Source organism: Pochonia chlamydosporia (assembly GCF_001653235.2).
Source record: "Pochonia chlamydosporia 170 chromosome Unknown PCv3seq00013, whole genome shotgun sequence".
NCBI classification, from domain to species: Eukaryota; Fungi; Ascomycota; class Sordariomycetes; order Hypocreales; family Clavicipitaceae; genus Pochonia; species Pochonia chlamydosporia.
Genome location: NW_019154048.1, coordinates 45,551 through 61,771, shown reverse-complemented (window position 1 = coordinate 61,771; position 16,221 = coordinate 45,551). Strand labels below are relative to the sequence as shown.

At 39.5% G+C, this 16,221-nt stretch overlaps 2 protein-coding genes across 2 annotated transcripts; one reads left to right on the top strand and one right to left on the bottom strand.

Annotated features, from left to right (window-relative positions):
- Positions 1-3,967: 3,967 nt before the first annotated feature.
- Positions 3,968-6,137, bottom strand: VFPPC_12265 (beta-hexosaminidase; the record flags this gene model as incomplete). Its single annotated transcript, XM_018290196.1, has 2 exons — positions 3,968-6,033; positions 6,086-6,137. 2 exons carry the CDS (start codon positions 6,135-6,137, stop codon positions 3,968-3,970), a joined length of 2,118 nt encoding a protein of 705 aa, XP_018136991.1.
- A 6,548-nt stretch (positions 6,138-12,685) lies between these two features.
- On the top strand, positions 12,686-15,627 carry VFPPC_12264 (C6 transcription factor; the record flags this gene model as incomplete). The annotated part of the gene is made up of 8 exons (XM_018290195.1): positions 12,686-12,741; positions 13,011-13,582; positions 13,639-13,813; positions 13,864-14,043; positions 14,102-14,180; positions 14,248-14,521; positions 14,593-14,768; positions 14,845-15,627. The coding sequence occupies 8 exons, from the start codon at positions 12,686-12,688 to the stop codon at positions 15,625-15,627; spliced, it is 2,295 nt and encodes a 764-aa protein (XP_018136992.1).
- Positions 15,628-16,221: the final 594 nt, after the last annotated feature.

Here is a 16,221-nt window from a genome sequence, read left to right as displayed (position 1 = left end):
AACCCAAATAGAAGTAGTATCCTTTAAACATCTATTTCTCCACCTAAAAAAAATAGAATCTTAAGACAAAGAAAGTCAAATAATCTTAGCTAGTTAGGCTTTTTAAAGAGGCCTAAACTAAAGCATTTAAGCTATTATAAAGGTCTATAATGTTAGTTATAGCTTACTTAGTGCTTGTCTAAACAGCATTACAGTATAACGCAATACTACGCCTAACTTATAAAAACTAATAGATCTAGAGGAATTAATAATTATTTAGTATATTCTTAACCTAGATACGCGATTATTTTCTCCCTAGCTTAGCAGTATATAAGATATAGCAAATTAACTGCTTGTAGATTGTAATGTGCCTCTGGTGGGACTATAATAGGCTTTAAACTTTATTAAGCGCTATAAAGAGCTTACTATGCGTTTTACGCGTAAATATAACTACTAGAGGGCCTTATGCGAAGATCTAAAGCTAATTAGAGACTAGTTTAAGCTTGTGCGTAATACTATTGCAAAATATAGTATCCTAGAGGAGGATTTCTATAACTTTAATAAGACTAGCTTTATAATAGGCATAATCTTAGCTACTATAGTTATTATAAGCTTAGATAGATATAGGAAGCTAACCTTAGCTTAGCTAGGTAATAGAGAATAGGTTTTAGTGATTTAATCTATTAATTCTTAAGGGGAGGCTATCCTGCTATTTATTATTATTACAGGGCAATATTACCTGGCAAACTGGTATAAAGATAGCATGCTACTAAAGGATTAGGTAATCTCTATAACTTATAATAGCTAGACTATAAATAAGAAAGCTATAGATTAGATCTAGCACTTTAAAAAGTATATCTAGCCTTAAACTTGTGGCGCATACTGTCTTCTTATCCTAGATAGGCATAAGAGCTACTACTTAACTGCATTTAAGTTATTCTATAAAGACCACAAGATTATCACGCTATATATGCTATCTTATTTATCTTATATTCTTTAGCTACTAGATATTAGCTGTTTTAGGCTGCTTAAGAAGGCATACAGCAAAGAAATTAAAGGACTTATAAGAGCGCATATAACTCACATCACTAAGGCTAACTTCTTCCCTGCGTTTTTTACCGCATTTAAAGCTACAATAACAAGAGAAAATATTTAGGAAGCTTTTTAAGGCATAGAACTTATTCTATTTAATCTAAAAAGCGTCTTATTGCGCCTAGATGTAAGGCTATAAACTCTAATGCCAGTTAAAGAGGCACTAGAGCTACTAAACGCGTGGGTTCTAAAGACCCTAAATAATCTAATAGAGGCAACTTTACAGACTAACTATATTAAAAGATAAATTAGTTACTATTAGGAAAGCTTACTAATATTAATTTTAGTCGCTATAGACTAGATTACTAAGGGAATATATAGTATTATGCACAAGATAGCTCTCTTAAAGGTAGAGGTTAACTAACTTTAAGAGGCAAATATACTACTAAGCAAGCAGTATAAAGCTAAAAAAACACAATTACATTAAGGCAGTAGCATAACTATTACTAAGGGATAAGCTCTTTAAGACTAGAATAATATAGAAGAGTAGATAAAGCAGGAAGATTGCCAGACTAGAGGTTATAAGCCCTATAATAAGATAAAGGGTTAGCAGTATAGTATATATAGCAATACTAGTTATAACGCGCAAACTTATTAGATTAATGTGGAAACATCTAATAAAGAAGATAGCAGTAAAGATTAATTAATTTTCTATGTTATTATTATTTTTTTGTAGAATCTTTACAGGATAGTTGTATTAGGTGGCCAGCTTGTTATGGTGGCCAGCTTGTTATGCACCCACGTTATAGATATTAATAATAAGCTAGAAGAAGTATATTATATACTATAAATCTATAGATAACTGCTAGGAAATTATAGAGAAACTAGCATATATTTATTATCACAGTAAGATAAGCAATGCGCATTATAAAGAGGTAGTAGCCTAATAGTTATCTAGGCTAGGTAGTACTATAATAGCAGTTATAATAGGACTAGGTACTAGTCTAGATTTTCTAGGTATTATTATAATCTTCTTTATAGGCATACCTATTATTTATGCGGTAAGTATTATAGTTAAGTTTATAGGGAGATTACACTAATTTTAATTTTAGCGCTAGTATAGTTATAGTTAAGTTTATTAATAAAGTTAGATAAGAGTTTATTAGAGATTTTCGCAATAAAATAACACGTTATATATATTATTTAATAGAGAAATTTAAGGCTAGTAGGCTATAGCATTTTTAGAATATAGTAAACCTATTTAATAGAGTTATTTAAGGTTAAAATTTACAGTAAGTCCCAGAAAAGTAAAGCTAGGAGTAAGCTGCTAGAGCGTTAGGTCTATTTGCGTCCGGTTGTATTATTACTAATATATATAATAGGGAGAAGAAAATATTAAGTAGGATTAAAGACAATTAAACAAAGGAAAAATTACCCTATTAAAACCTAGCGTTCCCGTTATAGATATATTATACCTATTTATTAAGTTGCCTAAGTACCTATTTATTATTTGCATAATATGCTAGTATATTATGTGGGCGGGATTACTCACACTTGGGGGTCTAACAAGGGAGCTAGAAAAAGAGGACTTAGTGTTTTTATTTGATCTTATAGCTAGCACACAAATAAAAGGGAGGTTCTAACCCCTTTAGCTAGAAACTTAACTAATAGACTTAACTGCAATTTTCTTAACTAGAGCTATTTACTTAGTGTATTTAATGCTTGCTTACTAAATCTCTTATTAACTAAGAGCACCTTTCTTTATTAATAGCTACACCTTATAGAGGTATACTACCAAATAATATTGCTAAGGTCTTCTAGAAAGATAGAAGTAATTAAGAATTAAATACTATTTAATCTAGGGAATTAGAAGAGTTATAACTACTTAGACTAAAGAGAAGAAATTTAATTTAGACTAAATTGCTAACGAGCTGCGTGTAAGTGTGGTATTACGCGAGCTACTCTAAGCTCTTAGGTGTGTTCGTTTTAGGCCAACAAAATAGCATATATCTTGATATAATCTTTTATATTCTTATCTATATAATTCTAGAAGAACTTCTGCTTTAGCAGCTTAGTAGATCTCTTTATACTAAAATATCCCGCTAAAGGATTATTATGGTATAACCTAAGTAGCTCTTAAATAATATACTTATCTATCTCGCTGCGGCTGTTCCTAATCAAGGCATTAAATGTGTTTAAGAACTACAGAAGACTGACGGTTAGCGTGCACTCCTCAGATTTGCTGGCAACCCACTCCTGGAACACTAAACAAGGTAGGTTGCCCGCTGCCGGTGTTGCGCAATATAGACGGAGCTAGAGGGTGGCCCCGAGTATTAGGCAGAAAAGTTCTTACAACTGCGACTTGGGGAGGTAAAGTGAAAAAGAAGAAGAGAAAAATTGGAGAGAACAGCAACAGGAGCGAGGCCGGTTTTAAGGAACAAACGCCCAGAGAATAACTCTAACCAGTCTTTAGCTCAATACACTTGCTTTCCTGCACTCTCTAACGCCACAGTACTAGACCCCTCTAAGTTTGTCATGCCTGTGACTTTAATAAGTTTACTACTTTGCTATATTCACAATAGTATTACGTTTAGTGCAGAAATATAAAACTATAGCATACGCAAAACACTTGGAGTATAGTAGCGCATGTGCATATATCTAGGCTTAGGAACGGAGAAGACCTAATAGAATACTTAGCATGGGAAGTATATTTGTGGCAGAACATGTAACTATGCTATATGTAATTCTGCGATGGTTTTGTGGTAGTAGATGTTAAATCTTATAGTATCTACTGATATAACACATCTAAACAGGTAATATTACAACCTAATATAGTATTATGTGTTACAGGGGCATCTAGTATACTGGCACATTAATTAACATATGAACCACTCCCATCTCCACCAGATCACGGACCACCGTATAAACAATCCATGCTCATCCCATCACAACAGAATCAAGCCTCACCACTTAACACTAACCCTCTCAACTCGCCCTCCCACCCCCCAACCCTCCTAATGGGCGCTTCAATCGCAATCTCCTTCCACACTGTCCCCTTTCCATTCGAAATACCCGCCAAAAACTCGTTCTCCTTCCCATCCCCCGCCACGGAAGCATACGTATGCGCACCACGAGCAACAACCTTCAAGGCCAGCCACTTCCCCAACTCCACCGTCCTATTCAATCTATAGTAATTGCCCGAAGCGAAGAGCGTAATGTTAGGAGTGAGCATCAGCGCCGAATCCTCACCCGACAGGAGCGTCGTATTGTTTGGATCAGGCAACTTGTTTAACTTGAGCGAGATGCTAAGCGTGTAGTTTCTTCCCTTGGAGGACAGCGGCATAGTTAGACTGCATGACGGCGTGACTTGGAGCGATTGGCGACTTGAGCGGCAGTCCGTGGAAGCGTTGTATCCGTTTGGCGAAGAATCTTTGACTTTCCCACCGCCAGTAGAGAAGTCGGTGTAGTTGAATATCACGCTGCCCTTTGACTTGATCCTCCTCTCTAGATTCTCCCCCGGGATGTTAGCGGCCAATAACCTCCCAAATACGTCTGGGTACTGATCGCTCGTCAAATTCCCACCCCACTGCTTATCTGCCAGCGCCGGAATCCCTTGCTTCCACGCATAGTACGCCTCCGAATACACACTCGCGTTCGGCCCTTGGTCATTCCACATGGGCGCAATCGCTCCCCTGACCAGTTTCTCCTCTCTGGCCACATTATCAGCTGCCCTCTTCAGACTGAAGATGTTCGGCTCCCATTTCCCCTTATTGCTTGGATTCCCAGTAAAAGTTCTGGAGATATCAATTGTTCGAGCGTAACCCCCGTATTTAAGAACAATGTAAAACATCTCATCCGAGTTAATCACACTGTAGTTACTATCAATGTAACTCTGCCTTGGATTCCCATAACCAAACGCCCAGTGCTGCATGGTCACATTGTGAAACGTCTCGATGTCATTGTCGTTCTGCTTCTTGGGTGGGAAAGTGCCCCATATCCGGATCGACTTGCCTGATTCACCCCCTATAAAAGACGCCAGTTTATTGACGAACATCTTGTAGTCGTATTCGGGGCCGCTGTACTCGTCTGCCCCGATGGAAACATATTTGCTGTGGAACCATGGGAGAAATTCTTTCCAGATTGTCTTCATGGTGGGTATGGTGTCGGGGTGCGAAATGTTTAACAGTGTCAGATCCCCTTTGAACCCAATCTGCGGCCGCCACTGCACAATGGGAAGTGCGTGCCCTGGTGCCTCAATCTCAGGGACAATAGTGACGCCCCTTGCTGCACACTTGGTTTGTATTTCGTCAAAGTCAGACCGAGTATACGACTCGTTGGCGAAGTTGCTTAACCCCTTGACTGCGGGACTATCTGAGAAGAGGCGAAAACGAGCGTATACATCGCCAAGGTTAATTGGCGTTATATCTGACGCAAAGAGGTTATCGCTGAGATGCAAATGGAAAGTATTTTGCTTGAAGAAGGACATGTAGCTGCACATTTCGATTAAAAAGTCCTTGGGGTAGAAATGCCTTCCGCAGTCGAGCATCATCCCGCGCGTTCCCCAGCCAGGCGAATCCGTCCCAATACCAATGGGAATCGTACCATTGTGTAGCAGTGCTTGCTGAAGGACAGTCCGGGTCCCCCACCAGGCTCCGAGGGGAGAAGCACCAGTGACAGTAATACCGTGTGCATTAGCAGACAGGGTGTATCCCTCAGACGTAGGTCGCCCTGCCGCATCAATGTAGTTACCGGCCTTGCCGAGTGTGAGAAAGATGCTATTGGGGCTAGGTTTGCTGCGCACAGCTACTTTTGCGTCGATGCCAAGAGTGTCGTGTAAGTCTTTGGCAAAGGTGGTTGCAAAGTCTTGTAGAGAGGGTGGAATGAGAGTGCTGCCGTTATTATCACGGTAGTTTGCGTAGCACCGGTCAATAACGATGTGTTTGATGTTTTGCAAGGGGAGCGTGCTATAGGATTGGTGATAGGGAACGGTTGGTATGCCGATGAGTTGTGCGCAGCCAGTTCCTATTCCACTAGTTAGTTTTCTCGGTCGATACTTGAGCGAGGGAAAATGTACCTGTCAAGACCTGCCAGGCAATTACTCGAGATACGAGTCGCCACACTTTCATTTTGTTTTCAGATTTAACAAACACAATATGCGCCTTGGCATGCGAGGGAAAGCACACTGGAAACAGCGTTATTATGAGCTTCTAGCCGGCTAGTTATGTGCAACTTGAGGCTATGCAGATTATTCACAGTTCTATCGAAGCCAAAGGAGCTTTACATTCCTCCAGTTATATACACATCCCAACCAAAATGCATTAACTCATTTAACCCAGCCCAGCCCCCCTGAGTCCTCCTTCCTCTGTCTATGCACTGTCATTTCGCATAGGTCTAAGCAAGCAAACTAACTCCTCATTCCGAAAAGTGGAAATAACATCGTTAACTCTCTTTCCTACGGTTATCGTATAGACCCGTCGGGTGTGTTCTGCGCTACGTTACATTGCGCTCGCTCCTTTTAACTCCCTGCATCTTCATCGATTGACGCGTTGGAGATACAAATGGGCTAAGCGAGCTGAGGAGGAAATAGTTTCCTCGTGCGGGGACAAATGCAATGCCAATCATTCTGGAATCCATGATGCAGGCTATTAGGGTCCAAGGGAATCAAAGCACACACACGACGTTACTTTGCCGGTACATATACAACAGATGTAGCTCCCTGATATTTGAGCAAGCTAACCTGTTAAGTGCGGTGTTCCCGAGAATCGCTCAAGTGATATTTTAACATATTTAACATGCCATGGAACGAGGAGTAGTGACACTGGTTGTTCGAGACCATTGCAACGTGCCAGTTTCCTTAAAACCGTATGCAGTCTTCAGGTAATTATATGCAACTGAATTTGAACATGGCCACCCAAGGTAGCGACGATCTGGTTACATAGCGAGCTAGACACACCTTCCTTTGTCATCTTACTTTCTTAGCATGACATAGGAGTCTTTTCGAAAGAGGTAGGCAGGAAATGGAGACCTGGAGCCTCGACGACAACTTGGCGCGCTCAACTAACTGCGAGAGCGATTTACAGGAGGTAGTGGAAGTGGGGCAGATAAGGGCCATCTCAGGACAAGCAACTGCGTTAAGAAGATGGTATTTCGGCTTCTTTGACGTCGGTTAGCGCAGCTAGGTAAGAAGCTTGTTTGGACTTGCATATCGGACACTTTAGGGCAACTACCTCTAGCCAATTAAGGCAAAGATCTTTGGACTATCCCCCTAAGTCTGCGACGCACTAGGCTGGAGAGGGTTAGGACATGATTTAACTCGTTTGTCTTAATGCTGCCATATATTTGGGTTAACTTAGTAGTGATTAACAAAGGTTCGCAATAGACTCTGGCCGCTAACAACGCCGTATATAAGTAGGAAGATTATTATCTCTATTAAGACCATAATATAGATTGCATAATATTCTATTATTTACTATTAATACGCGTTTGCTCTCTACTATCTAGCTATCCACTTCTATAGCTAATTTGCCTAATCTACTCTAATACTAACCCTGCTATTAAGCTTAATTAATGCTTAAACCATAGAACTCACGAAGCTTTCTCCACCATAAATAAACCTTAATTAACTTTTAGCTAATGTCACTTAAGAAGAATAGCGCAGCATAGCGAAAGCCGTTAATAAGGGGAAGAAAATAAACTTTGCTTAAGAGCTAGTAAGGCGGCTTTATATATATTATTGCCTGGTTCTTTAATAGGACAATAAATTTCTTTAGGGCACCTCTAGGCAGGTGGAGTATTATTCCTAGCGCCAGCTGACTCTGACCGTTCGCTCTAGCCATTAACATAAGGAGACACCTAACTTATCAGGTGAGATACATTAGATCTCGCTAGCGGTTTATAGTCTCTTTTCTAATATTAGCTATTTTGGATAAATAGCCCACGCAATCTTAGCAATTAAAACCCTAGCTCAGCGCAAGGCTAAGACGCAGAGTATATAAATTAAAACCAGAATACTCTTAAGAACCTACTTTATTCTCTACTATTCTAACTATTTTTTCTAGCGCACCCTATAAGGCTATAACCTAGCCGGAGAAATTACTATCGCTCGCTAGGTAACCCCGTCCCGAGCTTAGCTGTTGCGGAATCCTTCCTCAAGGACAACCTCCCCACCATGCAACAAACTGCCAAACAGGCATTTAACACGGGCGATTTTAACCACGGTAAGGGTGTCCGCAGAATGGAACTCGTGATTGAAGCGGGTATACCGGCAGAAGACGTCCTTAAAGCATGCATCCAAGGAGGGTGGGAGCCATGCGGGTGAGATGCATGCGAGTACCAATTCGGATAGTTCGAGGAACGAAATCGACGTATATTAATGCGCTTAATACTAATCCACGGATTGACAAGACAGCGCCGCGGAAGGTGAGTTTCGTGGTAAAGAATGGTAAAACCGTAAAGTATGGAAGAGATAGAGTCATTCCCGTCGGTGTAATTGAGGAAACGTACCAGAGAGTTCTGGTCATGTTGTGGGATTCTTAGTTAGCTATATTTTGTTAAGACTTATGATATTTTCTGAATAAATTCGTTATTATTAATTGTTCTCCTCTCTCTTATTACACGCTTCTAATGCCTATTTTATGTACCGATCACTTCTTTTCTCCTGAGCAATTGCTTTTTCCTATTATTTTCAACCACCGAGACCGCCACAGCCCGTGATGACGGCTAGCGATTACACCACGTTGTACTTTGTTCAATCAACGGAGGCAGCCTTTTCCAAGAGTTGTTATCGGCGGGAGTAAAGGGGTTGAAAGGAGGAGTTTTGGGGTCACGGAATAACAGGCATTAACTTGTGACCTTCCATTCTTGAGCCTGGTTTTAAACGCCCTAATCACAAGTTGCCATTAGTAGATGCGACGATTTGTCTTGCAAATGTTTGCTCTTAGCGCATGTAAATTAATGTACATTCAATTCACAAACTAGTATTTACCTGCCTTGCCAGTTGGCTTCGCCCCTACCAACTCCAGGTGTCAAGTTAGTGCCTACAATAAACCTCAGATACCACAGGAATTCAATCTCAGAGTAACCGGAGCTATCGGTTTATATTGTTACGGACCTGGCACGAGAACCCTATAGTAATTACTAAGCTGCCGTAAGGTTTAGGGTTAGATTAGGGTTAGCATTATTATCTAAAAGCTATCTTGCCAGACTAATTCATACTAAGCTAGATAGTATGTGGGCGGAATTGCTCACACTTGGGGGCCTGATAAGGGGATAGGAAAAAGGGACTTAGTGTTTTTATTTAATCTTATAGCTAGCACACAGATAAAAGGGAGGTTCTTCCCCCTTTAGCTAGATATTTTTTTAATTAATAGACTTAACCGCAATTTTCTTAATAAGAGCTATTTACTTAGAATATCTAATACTTATTTACTAAATCTCTTATTAACTAAGAGTACCTTTCTTTGCTGCTAGCTATACCTTATAAAGGTATACTACTAAATAATACTACTAAAGTCTTTTAGAAAGACTAAAGCAATTAAAGATTAAATACTATTTAACCTAGGCAATTAAAAGAATTCTAACTATTTAGACTAAAGAAAAATAATAATCTAGACTAAATTGCTAATAAGCTGCATGTAAGTATAGTATTTTATAAGCTACTCTAAGCTCTTAGGTATATTTACTTTAGGCTAATAAAAATAGTAGTTTTACCTAAGTAAATACTCTAATTAATTAGAATTACTTAATCCTAGTAATTAGAGGTACTTTTATGCTACTACTAAGAACTAGAAGACTAAGAAAGCCCTAAAAGAGCTAAGACTTAATAAAACTAAAAACTATATCTTATAACTATATATATAAATATAAGTAATAAGATAAATAAATAGAAAAAAGAAATTAGAAATAGAAGCAAATAAGATAGAATAATATTAATTAGGCTAGTAATAGCTTAGGTAATAATAGAAATTAAAAATAGAGTAGTAATACCTACTAAATTAATACTAGCTAATAGAGAAAGTTAGCTATATTAAGGCTACTTAGCAGAAAAGTAATAAGAAAAACTATTAAGAAAGGTCTAGACTATTTAATTAGATAAGAAATAGTTAATTATATACTTATTACTTTAATTACTAGGCTTATATAGCTTATTACTAACTGCTAGATTATAACTCTAGTAGTACTTAGGTATAGTATTTATATAATAATATACATAGGAGATAATATAACTAGAAGTAAAAAGAGGTATTAACCCTACTAGATAACTATAATATAGAGGTATAAAAAGACCTATAAAGAGAATTATACTAATATAGTAATAAGAGTTAAATACCCTTAAAAGAAAGATCTACTAGATAAAACCTAAGACCTTCTTAAGAAAGAGTAAAAAGATAATACCTTATTTAATAAGTAAGTTAAGAAACCTTATTATAACTATTTAGTAATAATGTAGGTGCATAGCAAGTCGGACAACATAGCAAGTTAGACACCTAACCATAAAAATAGAACTATCCCTTTTTAATCGCATATTTCTCAACCACAAATCATAGAATCCTTAAGTAAAGAGAATTATTTAATCTTAGCTATTAAAGCAATACAAAGAGACTTAAAGTTAAGCATGCAAGCTGCTATAAAAGTATATAGTATTAGCTATAGTTTACTTTATAACTAACATAATAGAAAAACTATATAATATAATACTATGCCTAATTCTTAAAAACTTATAGATCTAAAAGAGTTAATAATTATTAAGTATATACTTAACCTAGATTTATAGTCTTTTTCTCTCTAACTTAGTAGTATATAAGATATAGCAAATTAACTACTTATAGATTATAATACGCCTTCTATAGGATTATAATAGGCTTTAAACTTTATTAAGTGCTAACTATAGCTATCTATGTGTTTTATGCATAGATATAACTATTAGAGAGCCTTATATAAAGATCTAAAGATAATTAAGCCTTAGTTTAAGCTTATATATAATACTATTATAAAATATAGCATATAAGATAAGGATTTTTATAACTTTAATAAGACTAGCTTTATAATAGGCATAATCTTAACTATAATAGTAATTATAAGCTTAAAAAGATATAGTAAGCTAAATTTAGCTTAACTAGGTAATAGAAAATAGGTTTTAGTACTTTAGTCTATTAATTTCTAAGGTAAAGCTATCCTGCTATTTATTATAGCTATAGAGTAATTTTACCTTAGAAACTAGTATAAAGATAGCATGCTACTAAAGGATTAGGTTATCTCTATAACTTATAATAGCTAGACTATAAATAAGAAAGCTATAGATTAAATCTAGCACTTTAAAAAGCATATTAAACCTAAAAGTTATAGTATATATTAACTTCTTATTCTAGATAGATATAAAAGTTACTACTTAACTAAATTTAAGGTATTCTATAAAGAGCATAAGATTATTATGCTTTATATACTATCTTATTTATTCTATATTCTTTAGCTATTAGATATTAGCTATTTTAGGCTACTAAAGAAAGTATATAGTAAAGAAATTAAAGGACTTATAAGAGTATATATTATATATATTATATAGGCTAACTTCTTTCCTATATTTTATACTACCTTTAAAGCTATAATAACTAAAGAAAATATCTAAGAAGCTTTTAGAGGTATAAGTCTTATTCTATTTAATCTAAATAGTATTCTATTACGTCTAGATATAAGGCTATAGACTTTAATACTAGTTAAAGAGACACCTAAGCTACTAAATTTATAGGTTCTAAAGACCCTAAATAATCTAACTAAGGTAACTTTATAGACTAACTATATTAAAAGATAAATTAATTACTATTAGGAAAGCTTACTAATATTAATTTTAACTGCTATAGATTAAGTTATAAAGGGAATATATAGAATAATATATTAGGTTATACTCTTAAAGGCTAAGGTTAACTAACTTTAGAAAGCAAATATACTACTAAGTAAGCATTATAGAGCTAAAAAAAATATAATTATATTAAGGCAGTAGTATAACTATTACTAAGAGATAAGCTCTTTAAGACTAGAATAATATAGAAGAGCAGATAAAGCTAGAAGATTGCTAGACTAGAGGTTATAAGCTCTATAATAAGATAAAGGGTTAGCAATATAGTATATATAGTAAGACTAGTTATAACGCGCAAACTTATTAGATTAATATAGAAATATCTAATAAAGAAGATAGCAGTAAAGATTAATTGATTTCTTATGCTGTGGTTATTATTCTGTAGAATATTTGTGATAAGGTAGTATTAGGTGTCTACCTTGCTATATTGTCTGACTCGCTATGCACCTACGTTACCTTTCTATTAATTATAACTTATTAATAAGAGTGCTAGCCTCTATTAATAAGTAATACTAGTAGACCTAGATAATAAGTAAGAAAAAGGCTATAGATTATTTAATTATACTATAATGTCTGGGGTAGCATCTGGTAGACTGGCATTAGACATGGGACCAAACCCCACCGCCCACCAGACTGGTTAGCGCAGTTAGCGTCCCCTGCCGCTTCCCCCAGCTTCTCCAAGGAATCGCGCAAGATGTCTGTCCCGCAACTATTTGCCATCCACTTCTTTTACTGTCCATCGTGCTGTACAATTCGTTTCGGTGAAGCGACTGTTCACCAGACAGTGGTGGGATAAGATCACATTTCGACACTTGTAGCACAATGGACGCAAACTCCCTGTTGAAAGAGCCACGCAAAGCCCGTCGAACAGCAAATGGGTAAGACTCAGGCCCCCATGCGCAAGATGGAATAATGAGCATATTGTCCCGACATCCTTCCCATAGGTGCGTTCCAAGTCGGCAGAGCAAGATAAATGCTCTGGCAAGGAGCCTTGCCAAAACTGCCAAAGGCGCGCAGTCCGCTGCCGTTTCGCTAATGGCTATAGAAAAGTCGTCGTGACAGAAAAGTTGGTGCAGAACCCCGGAAAGAAAATTTTGTACCCCATGGGACGTCTCTGAGCCACGCTTACACCCTTGTCTCGCAACAGATATTTGAAGGACTTGCAGAAGCGGACAGAGGCAACTCGAAGCCTTTTGGCCACGACAACGACAACGACTGCGACGAGAAAATATGACCAAGAATCGCACGATGGAAGCCAGCACAGTCCGAATAATGACAGCACACTACTTTCAGAGTCGCGAACGACTACGCACACATTCAACACGTCTCCCATCTCGCGATCGTCACTTCAAGATGAGCCTCTGTGTGGGCAGAAGCGCTCAAATGAAAAAGCATTTGGTATCAACGGGGTCGCCATTTTCGATCCACGCATGGATGCCACACCGACATCACCCGCCATGGCACCCATTGTTCAATTTCCGCAACTTAATGTCCTTCCTGGTTCTTATTCTGGTCCCGACCCGTTGTCTGGACCTGCTTCCTATCCTCCTCCGAACACCATGAAGGACCCCAACGCCGGTTCGGTTGTCGGTCCAGACCCAGGATCGATGTCCTCGCACTACCCTCAGGTTGCGTCGCCTCTGAGCAGTATCTGGTCGAGTACTTTTACCATGCCGGCCAAGACCATCAGAAACACACAGAGAAACAAAAGGGCATGGAGTGCGTGTTCCCCGTCGCACCCAAGTACTAAACAAAACTAACTGTGGCCGTGATAGTGTGGCTTGCTCCTTGGTCTACTTGGTCCTTCACGGTTCGCCTCACTCCAATGCTGACCGAGACTTTGTACCCGGGAGACTCGTCTCTTCCACCTAGTCTGTTCAGTACAGAGATATACAGTCTGAAATACAAGACGTCCACGGCATGTGACGTGCCCTATGTTACTGATCTACCGTCACTACATCATGCGCTGTATCTGTTCAATGCTGTTAAGTTCCATTTAGGTCAAACCTACCGATATACGAAGAAGACGAGTTGGAGGACGAAATTCGAGACTTTTACCCCAACGCACTGCAGAGGGCAACCGAATCCCCCCTCTGGTTCTGCAAGTTTCTCCTCACAATTGCTTTTGGAACAGCCTTTCATGCGCCGCCAAGGGACAGCCCGGACCCCCCAGGTTCCAAGTTCTTTTTCAGAACAATGGCATTAATGGCCAGATTCCAATTCTCTCTGGATGGATAGTTTCCTGGCAATGGAAATCTTGGCACTAGGCGGCCTGTACTTGTACTCAACTGATCAGCGTGAAGGTGCCAACTTTTTTGTAAGTCCGGCAACATCTTTCTCGCGGACAGGGAACATTTATTTTGCTAACATTTGTGTTCGATAAGCTCGGTCAGGCAATTCGAATTGCGCAATTGGAGGGAATGCACACTCACCTGCCGGAACATGAACTAGTTTCCAAAATGGCTGCTGATGCCCGCGATCTCTGGTGGACGCTCTACATCACGGACAGGCATTTTTCATCTTCTGTCGGGCTGCCAATGTCGATGCAGGATAGCGATATCACGACTCCGGTCAACCCACCGGGAATAGGCTCAGCGGCTGACACCGCCCGAAGCCTTCAGGTCAACCTTTCGCATTTAATGTCTCTGATTTTAACCAGTACGTTCAGTCACGCGCCCTATTCCCATACCCTTGTTGCCTGTGCAATGTCTTGTATTCATTCTCAATAGCCGTCTACAAGCCTGGTGTAACTGAGTTGGCAGTGTTTCTTGAACAGACTAGGTCTATTCTGCACACGTTGGCTCATCACGCTCAAGAGATTGAGAAGATTATCAGTATCAAATTCCAGAAATCTGCGGGAACAATGCCCCGAGACACACGGCTTCTTACACTGCTGTATCGTCAGGTTCGTTGCACTGTCCACTCCACGCATCATGCTCAGCCATCCCGGGTTTAGCTTTCTGACCTAAGGCCTGTTACAGTGTGTGATATTTGCCACCCGCCCCCTACTTTTGTCGGTCATGAAGGAGCGACTCAGCATGTTGGGATTTCAAGGTGACGAAAATTGGACCGATTTCCTCGCCCAAACAGGCTCTGTCCTCTCCACAGGGATCAAGTCAGCGGCCAAGACGCTTCAAATCCTTACTAGCGAGTATAGTGTTCTGGGTAAGCATCTTCCTGTAGCGGTGGCCTTTGTCGTCCACTCCGTGTTGGAAAATCAGAGGGGTTTTCTCACTAACGCACTCTCCAGATTCGTCCTCCCTTATGACGTCGAGTTCACTGTTGGAGCTGCCTTGAATTTGACCATAGCCAATGCGCTCTTTCCAGATGTCGTCGATTTCAATAGTTGCCACGAAATGCCCCATCATATTTTAAACGATTTGGTGTATCGACGGAACCGCGTGGCTCAAGCACGCCGGTCAGAGCTTTGCCACCTCGAGGACCTTTGCAGTGAATCAATTTCGCGAGGTCAACGAAAGGGCCTTCAAACGTTGCATCTGTCTGGACCGAATCCACAGGGGTTAAACCTTGATACAAAACTGAGCAGGGATCAAGAAGGGCTGCTTTCAGCAGACAATGAAGCACACCCACCAACGAGATGTGTCGCCACAAACCAATCAATGCACACGGGGTCTCACGCGCAACCCACAAGCGATATGGAGTTCCTTGACAACATTGGAATATCATCTGATGAATTCCTCTCAATTGTTCAGCAAATGGGCGATTCCGGGACGTTCCCTGACAACATGCTCACCTTGAGTTGAGTCGAGTGAATTCAAATTAGTTCAACCACATGCTCGACGCTACCAGCTGTTCAAGTCTGGCTAATGGAGCCCTGGGTTGCCTGCTTACACACAAGTAGATGCTTCGCCCTTAATACGAGGGGTCCACTGCAGATTTTGATCTTTGTCGCCGACTCGGTCTTGCTCGGAGACTTGTTTGGTTTCCATCAGACTCACTTGAATCCCCTGCATCGTGGAAATCAGAAAACGCCGGATCCATCAGGCCTTGAGTCACCCCTCACGGGGCTTAATTCTCCTTTGGCGATGTGTTGGACAGCAGTGTAATCCGTGACTGCAACAATCATATTATATACACTCTCGCGCCTGTTTCGAGTCCTTGCAGTAGACGCTGCACATTTTTCCTGCCGTTCGCGTGGCAGTCAGGATCCGAGACATAGCTGGGCGAAGCTTGATTTCGGTCGCAGGTTTTCAAGTCGGTGTTAACTACCAACCTGGTCACACGTCATAACTGCCTTGCATAGCTGAAGCAACGATTGGGCAGAAGATCCCTCTGGATCGGGCAACGAGAGACTCTTGATTTTCTATCTAAAAGGACGGGATTATAAAAAACTAAAT